General features: G+C 35.0%; 1 protein-coding gene across 1 annotated transcript in view; it reads right to left on the minus strand.

Moving 5' to 3' along the window:
• Positions 1-18,433, minus strand: part of LOC104083232 (E3 ubiquitin-protein ligase UBR3-like) — a gene marked incomplete at both ends in the record, with an annotated part of 37,410 nt that extends 18,977 nt beyond the window's left edge. The window contains 13 exons of the mRNA XM_009586647.1: positions 1,409-1,869; positions 3,330-3,359; positions 3,591-3,764; positions 4,677-4,781; positions 8,785-8,926; positions 10,675-10,771; positions 14,095-14,236; positions 15,667-15,752; positions 16,229-16,362; positions 17,040-17,092; positions 17,181-17,309; positions 18,190-18,279; positions 18,368-18,433. Coding sequence (XP_009584942.1) covers positions 1,409-1,869; positions 3,330-3,359; positions 3,591-3,764; positions 4,677-4,781; positions 8,785-8,926; positions 10,675-10,771; positions 14,095-14,236; positions 15,667-15,752; positions 16,229-16,362; positions 17,040-17,092; positions 17,181-17,309; positions 18,190-18,279; positions 18,368-18,433 — 1,709 coding nt within the window. The remainder of the gene's footprint in view (positions 1-1,408; positions 1,870-3,329; positions 3,360-3,590; positions 3,765-4,676; positions 4,782-8,784; positions 8,927-10,674; positions 10,772-14,094; positions 14,237-15,666; positions 15,753-16,228; positions 16,363-17,039; positions 17,093-17,180; positions 17,310-18,189; positions 18,280-18,367) is intronic.
• Between the last annotated feature and the right edge of the window lie 307 nt (positions 18,434-18,740).

The following is an 18,740-nucleotide window of genomic DNA, read 5'->3' on the forward strand; positions in this document are numbered from 1 at the left end:
ATATAGTCTGGTTACATAAACCATTAATACATCAAAACACTGCACGGACAAGCACTCAAGAGTATTCTTGTCCATTCCAGCCTGTGCCCTGTCTCTACTTCAGTGAACGTGGTAAATTCTCTGACCTGACCACCCTAATCTCTACCTCCCAACCTTCTAACCCTATCCACCGTCCCCTCGCTTCAAATGCCACGTTTCAGTCTTTTGCACTTACCAGTTCCCAATCTCTTCCCACTGCCCCACTCCAGCCAACTCATCTTTCTGGCTGGCTCTATTACATCTCCCAAATGCCAATCTCTGTCTTACTCATGCTCTCCAGGCATTTGCATTCCTATTCCACATTCTTCTTCTCCTATCAGCTCTCAAGACCCCATTCTCCCCCACTGAGTTTTTCACTAAAAATTGGTTCTTTTATTTGCTCTGAGTATTTCTGTCCTGACAACCCAGTTCTTCCCTAACACCTCCAACTTGCCAGCTTGAGTCTTCCCACATCAGCTATTCACTTGACCTGGATTCTTCCCTTTGCTCATTATTGCATCGACCAGAAGGTTTCACCTTCCAGTCCCAGTCTTCAACTCTTTGCCACTGCCAGTCCTAGTTTTCACCTCTACTTCTCAGCTCTAGTTGCTGTCCTCTAGGCATTTGAACTGGATGATTCCTCTTCCATAGGACTCGCATGCCAACACAGCAGTTGCTGAAAGCAGAAGAGAAGCAGGCTCTCTGCATTCAGTTTCAGTAGTGCTGGTACTCTGGGTGCTCTCAGGACTCATTATGCCACAACCTCAATCTCAAAACTGTCTGAGCTTTTTCCCCAAAACATTCAGCCCAAGACAGGCACCTGGCATGCAGGTTTTCAGGCCACATTATAAGAAAATATGAATATGATTTTTAAAAAAATTAAAAACTGTACAAAAGTTAAAAACATAATTTTAAAACTCAATGTGTCAGACAAGCAAAAAAGGCAGCATTACTAAACCCATATATAGTAAACAAACAAACAAAAATAATGATGCTGTGATGTGTGCATGTGAATGAACAGACAATACAAATAAAAAAAATTTTCTACCTCATCTTGAGGTTGCACAGTTAAGCCTCAAAAGTTAACATAATCTTAATTCTGCACCTTTGTATATATAAGTGGCATACATGGCAACATGAAGGTTGAGTGCCTGTGTCACATAAAATCATTATGAAAGTTTTCTAATTTAAAGATCTAAATCAGCAAGATGCAGGTTCTTCCTCAGTACCCATGTAAATCATGTATATACAAAATGGATAAAGAGAACTGTAGAATTAAGACTTACTCTTTTAATAACTAATTCACGCAAAGACCTAAAGACAGATCAGTCAATAGATGCACAACACACACTCCCCCTCTATCACCCCTTTACTTTGTTTTTAATGTTACCTTTCTTCTTTATCCAAAGTTTTCTTCTCTGCAGAACTAATCTTTTTTGGTGGTACAGGAGGTGTCACCTTTCTGCATATCTCTTCAATTATACGTTTATTCAATCTGCTCTGTACAGCAGCTTTCAATAAAATTCTTTCTACTGCCGTCATTCCATCACCGTGAGAATATCTCGGAATTTCTGGGTGGATTAAAACATCCACATCATCCAACCATGGAGGATAGTAAGAGTTTTGTTTTCCTGAGAGTTTGTGATGCAATTTAATCAGCAATGACAGTATGCTTTCCTTGACTTCTAGTATGGCTGTGGTTAGCTGTGGAGTTGCACCAGGTGCTGACCATTTCATTGATGTTTTGGGCCGAACCACCTGATTTGCCTCACTGGTGTTCCGATTGATGATCTCCTGAAATTTCTTTCTACGTTCTGCGACCAAACTGAACACTTGAGCTGTCCCCGAGTTCTTGGGAAAAAAATTACAACATTTAATTTTCAAAAACACAAGTATAAACAACATACATTTATAAAACTATAGAAAATATTTTAAACTAGGACGAAAAGCACAAAACATTTTACGCTTCCTCTCCCCTTCCAAACGTATTGAAATTTGGTATAGCAAAATACTAACCCTACATGTCATATTTTTACACAAATCTGTTATATACAGCTGCATAAAAAGCCAAGTACAAAATGAAAATATCATCCATACCAAAATAACTAGCAACTCGCTTTGCTCTAGTCAAACTTAGAGTTCTGTTCTCCAAGTAATATGTCTTTACTTTTTCTGGAATATTTGTAACTTCAGTATCTTTATGTCATTTAAATGTCTTTAATATAGTCTACTGAGCACTGCTGCACAATGTAACTCATAATCCCACACAGGTGAAGTCAGGTGAGCCCACACATCCCCATGGGCATTGTCCATTTTGGGTGGATTTATTAGCTGAGATCCAGAAGCCACACACCCATATTTGCAAGCAAAGCTTCCTATTCAGGAGACATGAACATATGAGTGCAGTTACATTAATGACAGAGCCCATTCAGATGTTTCTATTCTATGCTACCCTTGCTTTCAGTCCCAAATTAAGGATACATGGAAGCAACTTGCATATACTGAATCCATAGCAGAGAGATGTTTCCTGAATATTTTGAACTTGAAATTCAGAACACTTTAACATCTTACCCTCTCCTTCTCAGAAGGCTGGGCAGACCAAGAGATACCAAATACTTCAGAGATCAAATATAAAAACGGGATTCTGAAAATGATCTCACCTACCTTCTTTATGTTCTAATCTATTTCATCTCACCTACCTACTTTAAATTTTGATCTATTTTTCTAACATTAACATGCAAAAGAAATATCCATTGTATTTCACTACATCTGGCATGAAGTAATCTGAAGTGCTGTATACAAAAGATACAAAAGCAATCCTGACATAGAGATTGTATTATCTACCAGCTACAAATCTTTCAGGATCCCACCATTTACATGTTCATTTTGTTTTCACAAAAAACCCAAATAAACTTGCCATTAATAATTTCAAATACACTTTCAATGTAAGGTTAAACTTACCTAGATTCGAGAAAGCTAAGACTACTCTACATTATTAAATGTTAGTAATATTTTGGCAAGACAAAACAGGCCTAAACACAAAGCTCAAGCAGTAAACTATCAATGACATTTTATATTTGATAGAAAGCTTTTATTTCAAAACATGTATTAAAAATGTAAGGGCATTTCTTTGCTTAAAAGTCTACTACCTAAGATTACAATCAAGAATATGAAAAAAGCATGAGTCCTTGCAATATGAATTAAAAGGAAACTCAGGAAAATTAGAAGATTTCACTGGATGTTAAGGTGAGCACAATTAAAGCCACGTTGCTAGTTAATCGCTTAGGAGAACAAACTGCACACAGATCTACCTCTCTCTGGAGGCTCTTCCGCCTTGAACTCTGGTAGATTGAGGACAAAAAAAGTCATTACATACATCATTTGGAAGGAGGTATCATTTGAAATAAATTCTATATCTGTTATCAGTACACTTAGGAAAGATTACTGGAGGAAAAAAAAAATACTAAGAAATTCATTAAAACACTAGCAAAATAATCCTAACCAAAAAAAAGCCTTAACAGGCAATAACTTAAACTAATCCAGGAAAAGGACTGGTATTTGTATATACTTACTTGTGATGAAGCTAAACCATCAGAACTTGTACTTGCAGGTGGTTCCCTTTTTACCTCTGGAGCAGTTTCTGGTACTCTTACTCGGACATAGTTAATGAAGTGACGCATGTTAGAAACCAAGTTACTACCTGGAAACCAACTATCATGGCAACGCTCTTGTCCACCTGCAGATTCCTAAAATAATGAAAAAAAATTAGTATACTCTCTCTTATTTGTTACAATAATTCATGTTGCTTTATATTTCAGAGGCCATCATCTCTTCATTAGACAGGAACAATATGTTGAACAGTATGTACCTCACTAAAGCTGATATACCTCTTAAAAATTACGATATGACTGATGCCTACCATGAGTACTACAGGTCTGATAAATACATAAATCTACACATTTGATTTGAATGTAATCAAATACATGCCACCAGTGCTATCTAGCAGAAGTAAAAGGAACTACTCAAGTTAATCCAAAGCTGTACGATCTAAGATTAATACAAAACCCCCAAACTATACAGAAGTCAATCTCTGAAAAAAAAGTGGCAGATCCTTAGTCACATAAGCAATGGTAAACAGTAGGAAAAATTATGGAAGTCATATACCATAAAGGAATCTGGAATCACGAAAACAACAGCTCTTTATATTCAAATTCTCATCAAAAGCACAGTTAAAATTTTGGCTAGTTCACATATTTTAGAAGATACAGAGCTTTAGCAATAAAATGCTCAGAGATAAAGGTTTCAGTTAAAAATCTAGAAACTTAAGTAAGTTTTAGATTCAATCACTTTAAATTTTTTTTGCATCCAATTTCAAGTACTAATTTACAGATTAGTAAAGATCTAACCAATTTGTGTTGTCAGGTTATATATACAGAAACTGCTGAAAAACATAACAAGATACCATACTCCTCTTTCACAACAGTATGCAATTTTCTTATTTTTGTTTGCTTAGTTGATCCCTGCTTAAGTAAATAAATAAAGATGTTTTATTCTAATTCCTATGGTAAAATAATAATTTAAATAAACATCTATTTTTAAAGAGTATTGAATCATTAGACAATACTTTTATATTTTAATGAAAAAGATGGTATTCTTACCTCTTCATCTGACTCTTGTTCTGGAGAATTTTCCAACCCCAGCTCAATCAAATACAAAACCATGCAAAGCACGTGCTCTGATAAATTCTGATGATCCATTAATATCTAGGCAGAAAACCAAGACATTCACATCTTAGAAGGCTTTATCTTTGATACTCTCACAATTCCTATTACAAAAAAAACCAAAAACTGCCAAAAACCTGATGGACATCTCTAGCCTAAACTGGAAGGTAAAGAAAGTAGCCAGGAATCTCGTATGAAGAAGCTCAAAATACTACCTACAAATTTTATCTCCAAGCATGACCTTCCAGGTTTGCCACACTAGGAAAGGTAGAAGGTCCTGAGCCACACACGTGATTTTGGCCTGTTTTTTGTTTGTTTTGGCTTTTTTTTGTGGTAGTTGGTTTTTTTTTTGGGGGGGTGTTTTTTTCTGTTTTTTGAGTGTTGTTTTTTTTTTTCCCCTTAATTAATCACTGTGCTCGCAAGAGCTGTATTATGAGATATGAGTATCAGTTAAAAAGAAAAGACTAGACAAGCAGAACACCATAACAACACTTGCTACCCTAGTATTTTTTTGGTAAACACCGAGTACCAATTTTAGCATTTAAAATAGGTTTCTTTTTGTTGCACTTTCAAAGTCCTATCATATGCATAAAAATACAGTTAGCAACAAATTATTTTCAAGAGCAGTGAATTGCCTCTTCAAGTTCCTGGAATATCTACTCTGAAACATCACCAAGATATTTTAAACTTCACTCTTGTTTATGACTGAATGCTCCAACAAAATATCCGATTAGTGATTATGCTATAGGATTAAAAAAAAGTTCCAAGTAGGCCAAGAATAGTAAGAGTAATAACATTAATATACCTCTCCAATAATAGTAATGGAACACTACTACAAAATAAGACATGTAATTTTGGATGTGATGGATCAACAGGAGCGTTGTATTTAAAAGACAGGAAATCATTATTCCACTCAGCCTATTAAGAATTCAGTATATCTAAACATACAAAAAGAGTGTTCTAGATAATACACTTTGGACTCTTCAGTTTTTATTTAATTTTTTAAAGATGATTAAAAATTATTTTGAGGTTTAGAAAAAACTAACCTTTGGGCATCACCACAAAAGCAAAATTTAATTTTACATCTCTTTCCAGTCAAACAAACTTGTACCTTAAAATTGTTACCAGTTCAAGCTGTGATTTGCTTTAACACTGAAGTGCCAGGTAAAGCTGTACAGATACCACTACTGTCAGCTACAAGCAGAGAGCTGCATTTAGCCTTCCCTCCCTTTTTCACGTGATCAGTCACCAAAAGGCCTCATGAGGTCCTAGTCCTATAAGCGATGCCTGAATAACTGGGAACGCCAGAAGGGTTAACATGAATTTAGTTCACAACCATCTTCACATAATCTTTTTAAATTACAAATAATAAATAACCTTGTCTTTAAATTAACAAATGCCCATATCTTTCTTCTAACACAGCTTTCAATGCATTCGGAGGAAGAACCAGTGCTGCTGACATTAAAAACCAGGACAACTTTCCTCTTGATAATATTCTGATTTAAAGGGAAGAAAATGGCAAGAACCTGCAAGTTACCAAAGAATTGGATGAAAAAAGATGTTTAGCATTTCATTGTAGACAAGCTACTATAGAAATTAATATTTTTAGAGTGTAGCCTAGTAAAGTTTTAAATAGAACTTGGTTTTAAAGGGACCAAATCTCATAAGTAGATACATCCATTAGAAACATGAGAGAAATAAAGTTCTTAAAACAAATACTGTTTTACAATAGCATTTCTAAATTATGTTCGAGCAGCTGATTAGATCAAACCCAATCAAATCTGAGATTAGAGATTATTTAATGAAAAAAGGCACTCAGTATTACATTAATATGAAAACCATGTGCAGTTGTACCAGTCAGAATCAAATGTCATGTTGACTAACACTTCTGAAAAGTCAAATAATCAGTTGTAGTTTACTATTCTTCTGTAACCAGTCACAAAAGTCAAGATATATAAAGGCTGTCATAAATTGGCAAAATTTCACAAATAGACAAAATATCATTCAACGCAATCCATGGAATCAATCACTACGTAATTTCTACCCTCCATAAATCTGGTAGAAACTTATTCTGCATTCCAGCTAAAACAGCAACCCAGAAATTTTACGGTTCTCAAGATGGAAGTCCTTGAAGCTTCTTAACGGAATAAGAGAAAAAATGGCAAAAAAAAATTACGAGCAAGACAGTAAAAGATGATGCATTCCTTCCCTACGTTCTCCATTTTTGTTTCATGTCAAAATACTACTTCATCTTCCATATAATGCCAAGCTCTTCTTTTCTTCAGCAGCCTTCCTGTAAGTCTCCTGTCTAGAACTTTCTCCAGGCATGCTTCTTCCCCAGTGTCTGCTACGTACTACCACATCTCAGCCTCGTTCTTGACCCTGCAGTAATCAGGCAGCCCAGCCCCTGCAGTGGGACGGGGCTAAGCAGGGTTAAACATACTGCACACAGCTGCTTCTCTGGCCAAAATTATGGAAATCCCTGGGAAACAAGGTACTGCCACTCCAGGCAAAGTTCTAGTTAGCTCTGGTGTGGGGCATGCCTGGTGTGGGGCTGACTTTCTTGGGACTTCAGCAGTTAACAACAAAATAAGCAACCACTGAACATGCACACAATGTAACTTTGCAATGCCTACAGTTTGGCCAAATTCAGATCCAGAATCTTGATAAAAGAATGTTTAAAACATGGGAAAAGGCGATATATTTTGTACTTGCTTCGTTCTTGGAAACTCATGCCAGAACAGGCATTCAGCATGAAAAATGGTTACATTTCAGCAAGATAAGGAACTAGATGTCCGACAATGGAAAACCTTGACCAACCATTAGATGTTGTACTACTGAGCTTCCAAAAGGTATAGTCTCTGCACATGAAATTCAGTCTTCACCATAACGTCTCATTCTGGGTAAGGACAAATTAGTAGCAAAACAGTCAAATTTTTATATTTTGTATTTTTAAAGTAGATTTTTGAAATTGCACTAATTACATAGCAAAACCTATATTTTACTGAAGTCATTAATTTGTAAGCAATATGAAGCTTTTTAGAAAAAGTCCTTTTCTGTCATAAAGGTGAAATCTATTGAATGAATTCAGGTAAAATCTTAAGGTCTTCATTCATCTTAATGATATACTGACAACTTACATGATACTTCATTAGAGAAAGAAATCAGCTGAACAAGCATGGCTCTTTGTGAATACCACACAGTTATTGCTATAATTAACAGCAGGTATTTTCTACTCAACAGAAGTTTAACAGTGAAACAAAACAAGAGCTTTAGGGGAGCTGGGAGCACTTAAAAGAGCACAAAAGGAAAGTCTGCCCAGGAAAAGCACTACTGTGCCTCAGTCAAACCCCTTTTTTTATAGTCCCTCATCTGCCTCTGCGGCACACTGCTTTGAAAGCACTTTCCAAGTACAAAGACAGATTCAAAGTCCCATTTTCTGATTAATGTACTCTTCAAAAAGGATGCACTTCTCTTAAAGAGGGCAGCCAACTATCAAAGACAAAACCAAACACAATTTAAAGGTATCAATTAGTCCTGAAAAAAAAGTACTATAACATTATGAAAAGCCAGAACATATCTGGAAAGTGATGTTCGAACCAACTGCAGCTATGAGATGTATTTGCCATTTAGGATCTAAAGCCATCAAGGTTACATGTATTTGAAAAGGCTGCTGATGCCTTAAAACTCTGCAGTGGGAGCCAAAGGAACATCACTCACACCACCATGCTCCCCGAAACCATCACGGAACAACAATTCAAATGGCAACTCTGATGGTTAAGATAGTGTTCCTCAGAGTAGGATGGCTCATCCACTTGGATACCTGACTTAGTATATGTATATATGAAATAATCATTCATGAAATAATGAAAATGGTAGAAAAACATCATCATACTAGACTTATGAAAACAAAAATTAAAATGTTATATAAATTTGAACCTGACTACTGTAAATAATCTATTAAAAAAAAAATCATAATTCTAAGAACTCCTGTTCTGAAAAAGAGGAAGTAAAATACTGGACTTAATGAGAATTATGACTGTACCTTGTAAAGAAGCGTGAACAGCACAATGTGCAGGGTTTTACAGTGTAAAAGCTTTACGAGACCTTTGTAACTTGGATGTAGTGGTGTTCTTTTCTTGTAGGGAGGCCATGGGTTCCCAGGGAATTTACCACTTTGCTTTAAACTGTTGAAACAAATGAGACTTAGGTTAAACACTGCAATAATGTAGACAACTGCCACTGTTATAGATAACTATGCTGCATTCTTTTTGTTTAGACCGACTTTAGAATTGATGAGCATTTCTAAGCCATTTAATTTATTTAAGCAGCATTCCAAATATTGGAATGTATTCACAAATTGAATCCAGTCTTATTTTTCTATCCATTACCACTGATTTAAATGACCTTTATTTATAAAATTAAATGAATTTTTAATTACTGCTATGAATTTAAGCTTTGAATTTAAGAATTCCATTTTCATTCTAAGAGGCACATAGAAGAGATGGAAAACTTTTCACCATGTTAGTCAGACATCCAACATAGAAATCTCACACTTGTAGGAATGGATTACAGGCAACACCAGGAAACGCTAGACATAATTAGCTATAGTTGACAGTACCAGCGCTATCGTATCTATGAACTTAAAAATGAAGCGTTAATTTTAACGTGGACCCACATTTCTAATAACATGCTGGAATCCAGTGCAGTAGACAATGCAATTATTTAACGGAATACTACCTTGCTCAAAATCACTTACAGTACACATTTATGATGACCCTTTGATTTAACAGTATGAGCACAGGGGCAGAGGATTATTTCACTAAGTTTATTCTAAGGGTTTTTTAAACTTGATCTTAACTCCCAAGGTGTGAAATAGAAGAGAACCAAATTACATTAGCTGAAATAAGAGCCAAGATCTGTAAGGGTAAGTAGCTGTAAGGGATGGAAAGTTAAGGAACAGAATTAAGACCAAATCATCTTGCTTCTTAGACCTTAAAAGGGTGCCACAAGTGTTTTTTTCTGTATTTAAATCAGAATTTAATTCACCCATGGTTTCTGTCATGGGTGAGTACATAGAAAAAACCCATGTCTTCAATATAATTTCAAAACACAGAACACTGTAATGCTGTACTTCATGTACCTAAAGGTGAAGGGTCTGGAGAACAAGCCTTATGAGGAGCAGCTGAGGGAACTGGGGCTGTTTAGCCTGGAGAAGAGGAGGCTGAGGGGAGACCTCATCGTGCTCTACAACTACCTGAAAGGAGGTTGTAGTGAGGCGGGGGTTGGTCTCTTCTCCCAAGTAACAAGCGAGAGGACGAGAGGAAATGGCCTCAAGTTGCGCCAAGGGAGGTTTAGCTTGGACATTAGGAAAAATTTCTTTACTGAAAGAGTGGTCAGGTCTTGGGACAGGCTGCCCAGGGAAGTGGTGGAGTCACCATCCCTGGAAGTATTTAAAAGACGTGTAGATGAGGTGCTTAGGGACATGGTTTAGTGGGCATGGTGGTGTTGGGTTGGGTTGACGGTTGGACTTCATTATCTTAGAGGTCTTAGAGGTCTTCTCCAACCTTAATGATTCTATGATTCTATGATTCTAAATGTGAAATAACTGAAAATAGATAATGCTGCTTTCTTTCAAAGTGATTTGTAACTGATTTTTAAACATTAACTTTTGGTTAAGTATTTTATCTGTGATGACATTCACTACTTTGTAGTACTTCAGATGTATTTTTAAACTTTTATGGAAGAGTAAAAAAAAGACTAAGCTAACCAAAACCCTGATACTGCCTGTATTTATAAACGATTTACTCAAGGACAAATCTGGGGCCTGAAAACATCGATAACATGATTAGCATTACCAGACAGTGAAAACAAAAAATTTTTTGTGCAATGAGCAACAATATGATGTTACATTTCTAAAAATGATCCAACTTACAATGCTGTGTATCTGTCCATTGCAGACTGCACATCTCTACGGTAAACCGTTCGAAGTATTACCATGACAGGGTCAAATTCCTTATCCCAAACTTCAGCTGTTTTTTAAAAGAAGTCACATGTTAAAATTCTCTTTACAGACCTTACAACTTATTCTAGATTCTCTTCTAACTAGCTTTAATTACATAATTTTCTATTATATAATAATTTTTTTGCATCAAAGTTGCAATGATTTTTACTAATTCTTACTAATAATACTTACTATACTAATAATTACTACTATTTACCAAGATATCAAAATTTCACCAAAAATATTTTTCTTAGTTCCAAAACAAAAAATTAGCAATCTATTAAGGCAATAGATCTTTTCTATTACCAAGCTTTATTTTAGTATTGTCTAGCTTTCTTTTCTGTTATGTAATAATTTACAATGTGGGATAAAAAAGAAAAATCACGTATTTCTGATAAAATAACAGTTGAAACACATACTGAGGAACGTTTTTTTAAAAATTTAAAATTTAAATTTAAATTTTAAAATCTAAGTAAATGTATTTATCCAATTGTAAGTATACGAAAGCAGCCCCAAAAACACCTTTTCCATATGCATCTTGTTTTGCTCTTTTTAATTTCCAAGTACAGATACGAAAAGGTTTTAATTATTTTTCACTTGGTACTTGATAAGCACAAACCCTCTTGAAAATAGGAAGTAAAGACTGCAGAGCAGTTAGCAGGTAGGTGATATTTAACTATTAAGTGTAGTGAGCCAAATGACTACAACAACACAATTTTTTGTTCAGTCTCAAAAATGGCCGTTTCTCATGAAATAACATCTGTCATCAATCCTTTACAGACATGCCTTTGTTTTATAACTAATATCTATACGTTATTTTGGTATTAAAATCTTAGTTATCTCTGTTTAATGTAGTAGCTCTAAAGTAACATCCAGAGTGGCTTTTCCGAGCAATCACAAACAGAAAAGTTTAAACAGACTATAAATAAAGATATCCCATTTAAATGCTACTTTTTTTTCTATTTACAAGTTATTAAAAAACAAAACTAAGTTTCCAACCTAAAGCCAAATGAAGCTGTTCATTCTATTAATTGTTTGGAAGTGTTTAGCTCCTGTAACACAGCAATATTCAAGGCAAGATTCAATGATCCCATCAAAGGAAAAAGAAAACCAACCAATACAGAATTTTAGCTCCACCAGCAGGCATAACACAACACAGTGCTTACAACATTCTTTAAAGTTTTCACAGGCAAAAGTAGGCAGCTTTATCATGCTTTTGAGATTAATTTCCCCCAGGCGGGAAGACAAGTGGTCTATACTCCTATTAACCCCTGCTAATGTTAACGGTTCTACAGATACCCTCATACACTGCTGAGAGTGAACACTTAGTATAGTTTCTACTATGCATGAAAGATGATCAAACTTAGCTTGCAAAAAATCCATTTTTTCTGGATAGAGTTTACTATTGCAGTCTGAAACACAGACCAAGTTTGTTTGGGCTGCTAATGCACAATGAGGAAAAAGCACTAAGTGAGGGAGCCAAATGGGGAATATTTGAAATGCACGCAGAGCTCATCTTCAGCATACAAATCCATTGAGAACAGGAAGAACTATGTCCTTTTTTTGGAAGTTGGTTTGATTTTTTTTAACCGATGGTTAATGGAAGCAAAATCTGGCGCTTCTGTGATCATAAAGTAGATGGTTTTTTCTCCCTCTAAATTTAGGGAAACAATGGATTAAGGGGAATGGATCTCAACAGGACTTGCTTAAACTGTGACAGGCCACAAACTACAATTCTTAAAAGCAACTGGAATATCACCATTCTTTTTGAGAACCTATATAGTCTTATAAAGATTATAAACACTTAAAAGGCTATAGTACACAAGAAAACCATGCTGGCTTTAATTCCTGCAGAAGCTCTTTCAGTTTTTTATTACTTTAAGAAAAAGGGATTCTGCATAGTGTTACAAATTACTTCAGTATTTACTGCTATAGTACTTAAAGTTTTTTTAAGATAAGCTATCTATTCCAGAGATAAACTATGCTAAAAAAAAAGCCAAACACCAAAAAACCTCAAACATTATAATCTAGCATCAGATTCCCTAAATATACAGTCTTATAATTAAAAATACCATAATCCTTTTTTTTTTTTCCTTCCTGCGTTATGAAAAAGACCAGCATCTCACAAGCTCCAGAAACCAGACATGACATAGGGAAATGCAGTTTACAGAATATTAAAATAAAGTTATTTTAAATACATAGGTGTTAAGCTGCCTAATTACGTATCAAGGAACCAGAATGAATAAATTCCCAAAACTTTGGTTTCACAAAATTACTTCACTGGTTGTTAATTTGTATTTAAGTAAGAGCTTCACTGACTCGTCAACCTCCCAGTACAAAAACTGGCAGTATTAGTTTCTACATTAACAACAACAAAAAAATCCACAGAAGAACACAGCCTACAAACCAAATGGTTTCAAAATTGTCAGACCCCAACCCTGCCAGTTCTCAAACAAGGTACCTAGGGAAGGAAGGAGTTAATCCCTCTTCAGCTTTGCCATGAGCTGAAGCACAACCACAGCACATGGAGCATTTCAGATTCCTACAGGCTTATCTGCTCAGTGACAGGAAACAGTAATGGAACACTGAGTTCTTAAATTCTTCTTCTCCTTTGATATACCAACACTTGTTGGTATATGTTGAATCCAGTTTAGATGACAAGCTGGTGAGGGGAAGAAACTTGTCATTTTTGCACTGTATGCATTGTAGAATTATAGAACAATATTCTATAACCAGTCTAGTCTGAACTTTGTTCTAGACCCTCACTATTGACTGGGAAAAATGTTACAGGCTACTAAGATAGTTAAGCAATATAAAAGAAAGAATTATGTATCATGATATCTTTAATAATCAAAATGTGGACAAGTTCAAAGAAAAAAAAATCTTTGAAACTGACACCTCACTAGTGCAAACAGTTCTAAACTCTACTGAACATACATCATATTTTTTTAAAATCACATGAATGATTAAGTATGGAGACCGGTGAAATACAAATAACATCATTTTTTCATTCTCCATTTTTCCCATGTTTTCTAGGATACCTGATTAATACGAGAAGCTCATTTTCATTCTAGATCAAAATGAATCTATTAAAAACTATTAACAGTCTTTAGCAATGCTCTTAAATATAAGCAAGAAACAATAATGAAAAAGTCAAACAAGTTTTGTGGGTTTTTTTGTGGTGGTGGTTTTGAGTTTTTTGGTTTGTTTTTCTTTTTTTTTGGGGGGGGGGTGTGTTTATTGTTGTTTGGTGGGTTGTTTTTTGGTGGTTTTTTTTTTTAAAGGAAAAAAACCCTTCTGGTTAAGCATCTTACCACTGAGTATGTTATAAGAGGATGCCGATTACCATACCTTTAGGTGTATACATTCCTTGTTGCATGGAACCTCCAGGTTCAAAAACAGGAGCTTTAAAATCAGCAACCGCTGACAAGACTGATTCAAAGCTTAAGCTTCCTGGAATAATACCACTTTTGGGATTGGGGTTTTCTGGAATGTAACATTTGTGTTAAGGAAAGCAAAGTTAGTTTAGTTGCAGGACACAGCATTTTACTTCCCTCTTGACATTTTCAGTCACTCATTTCAGAGGCTACACTTCAGCAGTGCTCTGTGTTTACCACAAGAGGTCTGTATGCTCCAGCTGCTATGGAACAATAACTATTACTGAGTGAATTAAAGCCTCCTAGCTAGGACATTAAACTTTTTAAAGCCAATTGCTACATGCTTGGCTCAAGAGGTAAGTATTAAACGAGAAATACAAACTAGTATCTGTAGTGTAGATAAAGTTTTTGTACTCGCCTTTATTTACTAACACTATGGCTCTCTTCATAGCAAGAATATTTTGCATTTACAGCTAAGTGCGGAAGAAGCAAGTAAATAGCTTGGGATCCACAAACACAGTAAGTAATTCTCCATCTTGGATTGGCTATTTCTCATTTTTGGTAGCGATACTTAATTGACCTACTGACATTACCCCAAATCACAAGTAACAATTACAAATAAAGAAACTTCTGCTTGATGATAAGTGATTGCTTGTATAAATGATTCACTTATTTTACATAGTTAAGTGATTCACTTTAAGGGATTCACTTATTTTACATACTTAAGTGATTGAGTTACTAGGTCATATTGTAATAATTACTAATTCTTATTACATATTTGTAACTCTCAGTCTCCTCCTTTCCTATCTTTATGAATTCCTAATATTTTTGCTCAATGCCTATCCTTGGATTGCAAGCTCTTTCGGGCAATCACCACAAGCTATTTAATTTGCCTACACAGCTTAATACACTGATAGCAGTAAAACCTGTGTATTTGTATTCAGCTGTTTGGAGACATGAACCATATCACTGCGCAGAAACACTTCCTAGATATAGGAAGTCTTTCTATAGATATAGAGATTGCTGTTCTTCAAGTAAGACACCTTCCCCCTCCATAACACATGCATTTCACTCTAATTTCAAAGCAGCATTCAGAATTGCTATTATTTGCATTTTCAGCTATTGATAGCAAAAGCCAATACAGCGTAGAGTGGCTTCTTTTTATACTGGCATAAAATCGGCAATAATCAAAAGCTCAAATCCAGATAAAGGTGACGCTTGGCTAAACTTTCTACAATGTTATTGGAAAACAGACTTTTCACCTCACACCTAAAAGACTTTTGTAGTGTTAAAAAATAATAAAAAGAGCAGTTAAGCATTTTGTATCAAAAGTAATTTAAAACTATTACAAAGTATTGCATATTTTGTAAAAAAAAACAAAGCTGGAGCAAATGCCTTTGCTGATAAGTATATGCAAACACATCTTTACACAATTTGTTACAATTATGTAAGCTGAAAACATTTTGTTCAAGCTCCAAAATCCCACTACTATCCAGGTACCTGTCATTCTCACTCATGCACATTAGTTAATATATTCCAAGGATATGAGATCCAATAATGAACTGTGTGTCCTGTCATTCATACAGAGTTGAGCTACCATCTCTGCTCTGAGGATCTCATCATCTGTCATTCCTAGAACAATAAAATTTAAAAAGCCATTAAAATAGCATGATTTTAAAACACACGTTCAGCATACACTTGTCATTAAACACAAGTTAAACTTGATACAAACATTAAGTAATGATACAGTGCTATAAAAATACAGCAAAACAAAGGGAGGGGCGCAAATGTAATGAGACACCACCTCAGTCAGAAAAGACAGGTACAAACTAAAACTGCTGTCTTTCTGAAAAAGATACAGAATCTTAATGTGATCACATACACAAATCAGCCACTTCCACTAAAGCCATTTTTCTCCGTTTCTATGTATTTTGTCTATTTCTAATTCATAAAGGATTAAAATTCAGTAACTGGCAAAAATGAAATCAAGTGTTGAATGCTTTAAGTTACTACATGGCTCATCAGCTTTATGGTAGCTACTAAATGTTGAATATAAATGAACAGGCATATTATTTACATACAAGTATTCCTAAAGCAGTGATTCTTACCTAAATGTAAACGAAGACTTAACAGAAGGACCAAAAACGTTAAGGCTCCTTCCAACATGGACCTTTCATGCTCTGAATCAAGAACTGTATTTTGATGCTGTGATGCCATCGTTAACAGATCTACCACCTTAAATCTACATAGCAAAGAGTGAAGTCAGAAACATTATTCTCCAACATTAAAACACCAATGTGAAATGTACTGATAAACTCAGGATACCATTCACAACAACCCAAAATGAATACAAAATAAAATGCATATAATGCAGTAATACGCAAACATACATGAAAACCCTCTTATTTTTAAATTTGGATTTTTATTTAACTACCTATGAAATGTGCTGTAGTGATATTTACTCCACATGAAAACACTCTACATTTATGAACATATAAAAGCTAATGCCAATTAATCTGTTTTCAAACCCTGATTTTATTCTATCCAGAAAAGCAGACTCCTTTCTGTGTCTCTTACTATTGCAGCTCTATTTATCTTTATTTATCTACTTCTTCAGGCTAGCATATCCTGAAAGCTTGCATATGAACATGTGCAAAACTTAAAAAAAACTGAAGATGCTCAGAAAACAAATGTCTGAAGGTTCACTACTGCACTGTAAATCAAAAGCCAATCCTGTATAAAATCAAGGATATGCCTTGAGATACCTCTTTCAGCAGAGCCCTTAGCTAAGTGTTAGTTTTGGCTGGGCAGAGTTGTACCACTGAAGATGTATTCAGATATACACCGTTCCTCTCACATGGCATAAATTAGTCAACAGCTAGCACAACACTGAACAAGAGCATTCATCTTTAACCCTACCTTTCAAAAACAGATGAAATAAAATAATCTGGGTCCAGCCTAGAGGCACAGACCTGTGGAAAGAGAATAAATTCATTTTATTCAGTAGTTTGTTTGTTTGTAAACAAGCATTGGCTTGGCTTCTCAGAAAACGTAACTTACTTGCAGCAGATAAATGTCAGGATCAATCATTGAATTGCAGAAATGAGACTGCACATAAGTCATGGCCTGTCCTTTAATTTGTAGACCATTTCTAACCCACATGTTGCTGTGAATTTCAGAAAGACTTGCCTGTTCAGGTAAAATAAAATAAAATAAAAATTTACAAACATTTCAGGGATATTCAGCTATTCAGATCAATGTTAGCAGATCATCAATATATTATCACACATATACCTACATACACACTACACCTTTATATAAAAGTATACTTTTTTATACTAATTTACTTCTCCTGGGGAGTGAGGGATGAAAAGGAACTGCAAGCTTATGAAACAGATACCATACTTTCATATGAGAGCATATTTCAGACAACAAAAGTGATTAAAGCCAATGAAGTGATTTATTTATGTACTTATTTATTAAAATCTTGAAAAGTACTCCAAAGATGAAGGCATCATGGTTAAAACGAAGTTAGATAAAAGCAGTGATTACAAATACTGCTGACTACCACTTACATACAAATAAATACAAATTTGTAAAAAAAAAAAAAAACCCAACATTGCAGGGTACATCTGTTCTTGAACTCATTCTCAATTTAAAATATGAAATTTTCAGATTCAGGCTTCTTCTCAACTTGCACTCCATAGGCAGCTATTCTATGAACATGCAATTCCATGTTTTCAAAGGGCTGGTTCCTCCTACCCTTTTGAAAGTGCTATAGTGAATATTCCTATCATACTTCTCAGAATATGATAACTAATGCCACATATTTAATTTTGGAAATAGGAAGAAAAAAAAGACTTTATCCTAACTACTCAGTATATTCTAGTTTTATTGTCTAATATTATTGTCACATATTGCTTATTTTGATATTCCACAATTAAGACATACTCCCCCTTGTTAAATACTTCTAAATATATTTACATGAGTGGGGTTAAAAGAAACAGACAGCAGCTCTTTTTTGTTGTATACCTCTACATCCGCATCAAAGTCAGAAGTCTGCCCGTACCTGAATCTGAAGTGGGTGAATCATTAGTTTCATCAGCATCTCTTGATCTGGCAAGATAGTATCTAGATCTAGTTCTTGGCATTTGACAGCCTAGAAACAAAAGTAAGCACATGCTGTACTGAACAATCACACTCAACAGGGAATTTCCATCTTCTGTGTGACTAAAACATGTGCTTACCTTACTTAAAAACATGGCAAAGTAACGGTGCAATGGCAAATGAAAAGTAACTTGGTTAGGAGCTGGCTGAAAGTAAAATAAAGATATTTTAATATCATATATTAAAAAACCCAATCATATATTAAAAAAACCAAACCTACAAATGTCTTTGTCACAACCACCAAGAACATTATCTTGCATGTCTTCATTTGATGGACTTACTTTCCACTAATCTAGTATTACTTTATTCCCCTGCAGTTTCCGATGATTCAGAATTTTCCTTTATTCAGACTGCTGTAGTTAATCTCTTACTAAGCCGCCAGCAGCTAATGACACTCTGAATTAATTGAGAGTATTGCTTGCTAAGATGGCAAAGCTGCTCCCCACTACCATA

The sequence above is a fragment of the Fulmarus glacialis genome, unplaced genomic scaffold (genome assembly GCF_000690835.1).
Source record: "Fulmarus glacialis isolate BGI_N327 unplaced genomic scaffold, ASM69083v1 scaffold27341, whole genome shotgun sequence".
NCBI classification, from domain to species: domain Eukaryota; kingdom Metazoa; phylum Chordata; class Aves; order Procellariiformes; family Procellariidae; genus Fulmarus; species Fulmarus glacialis.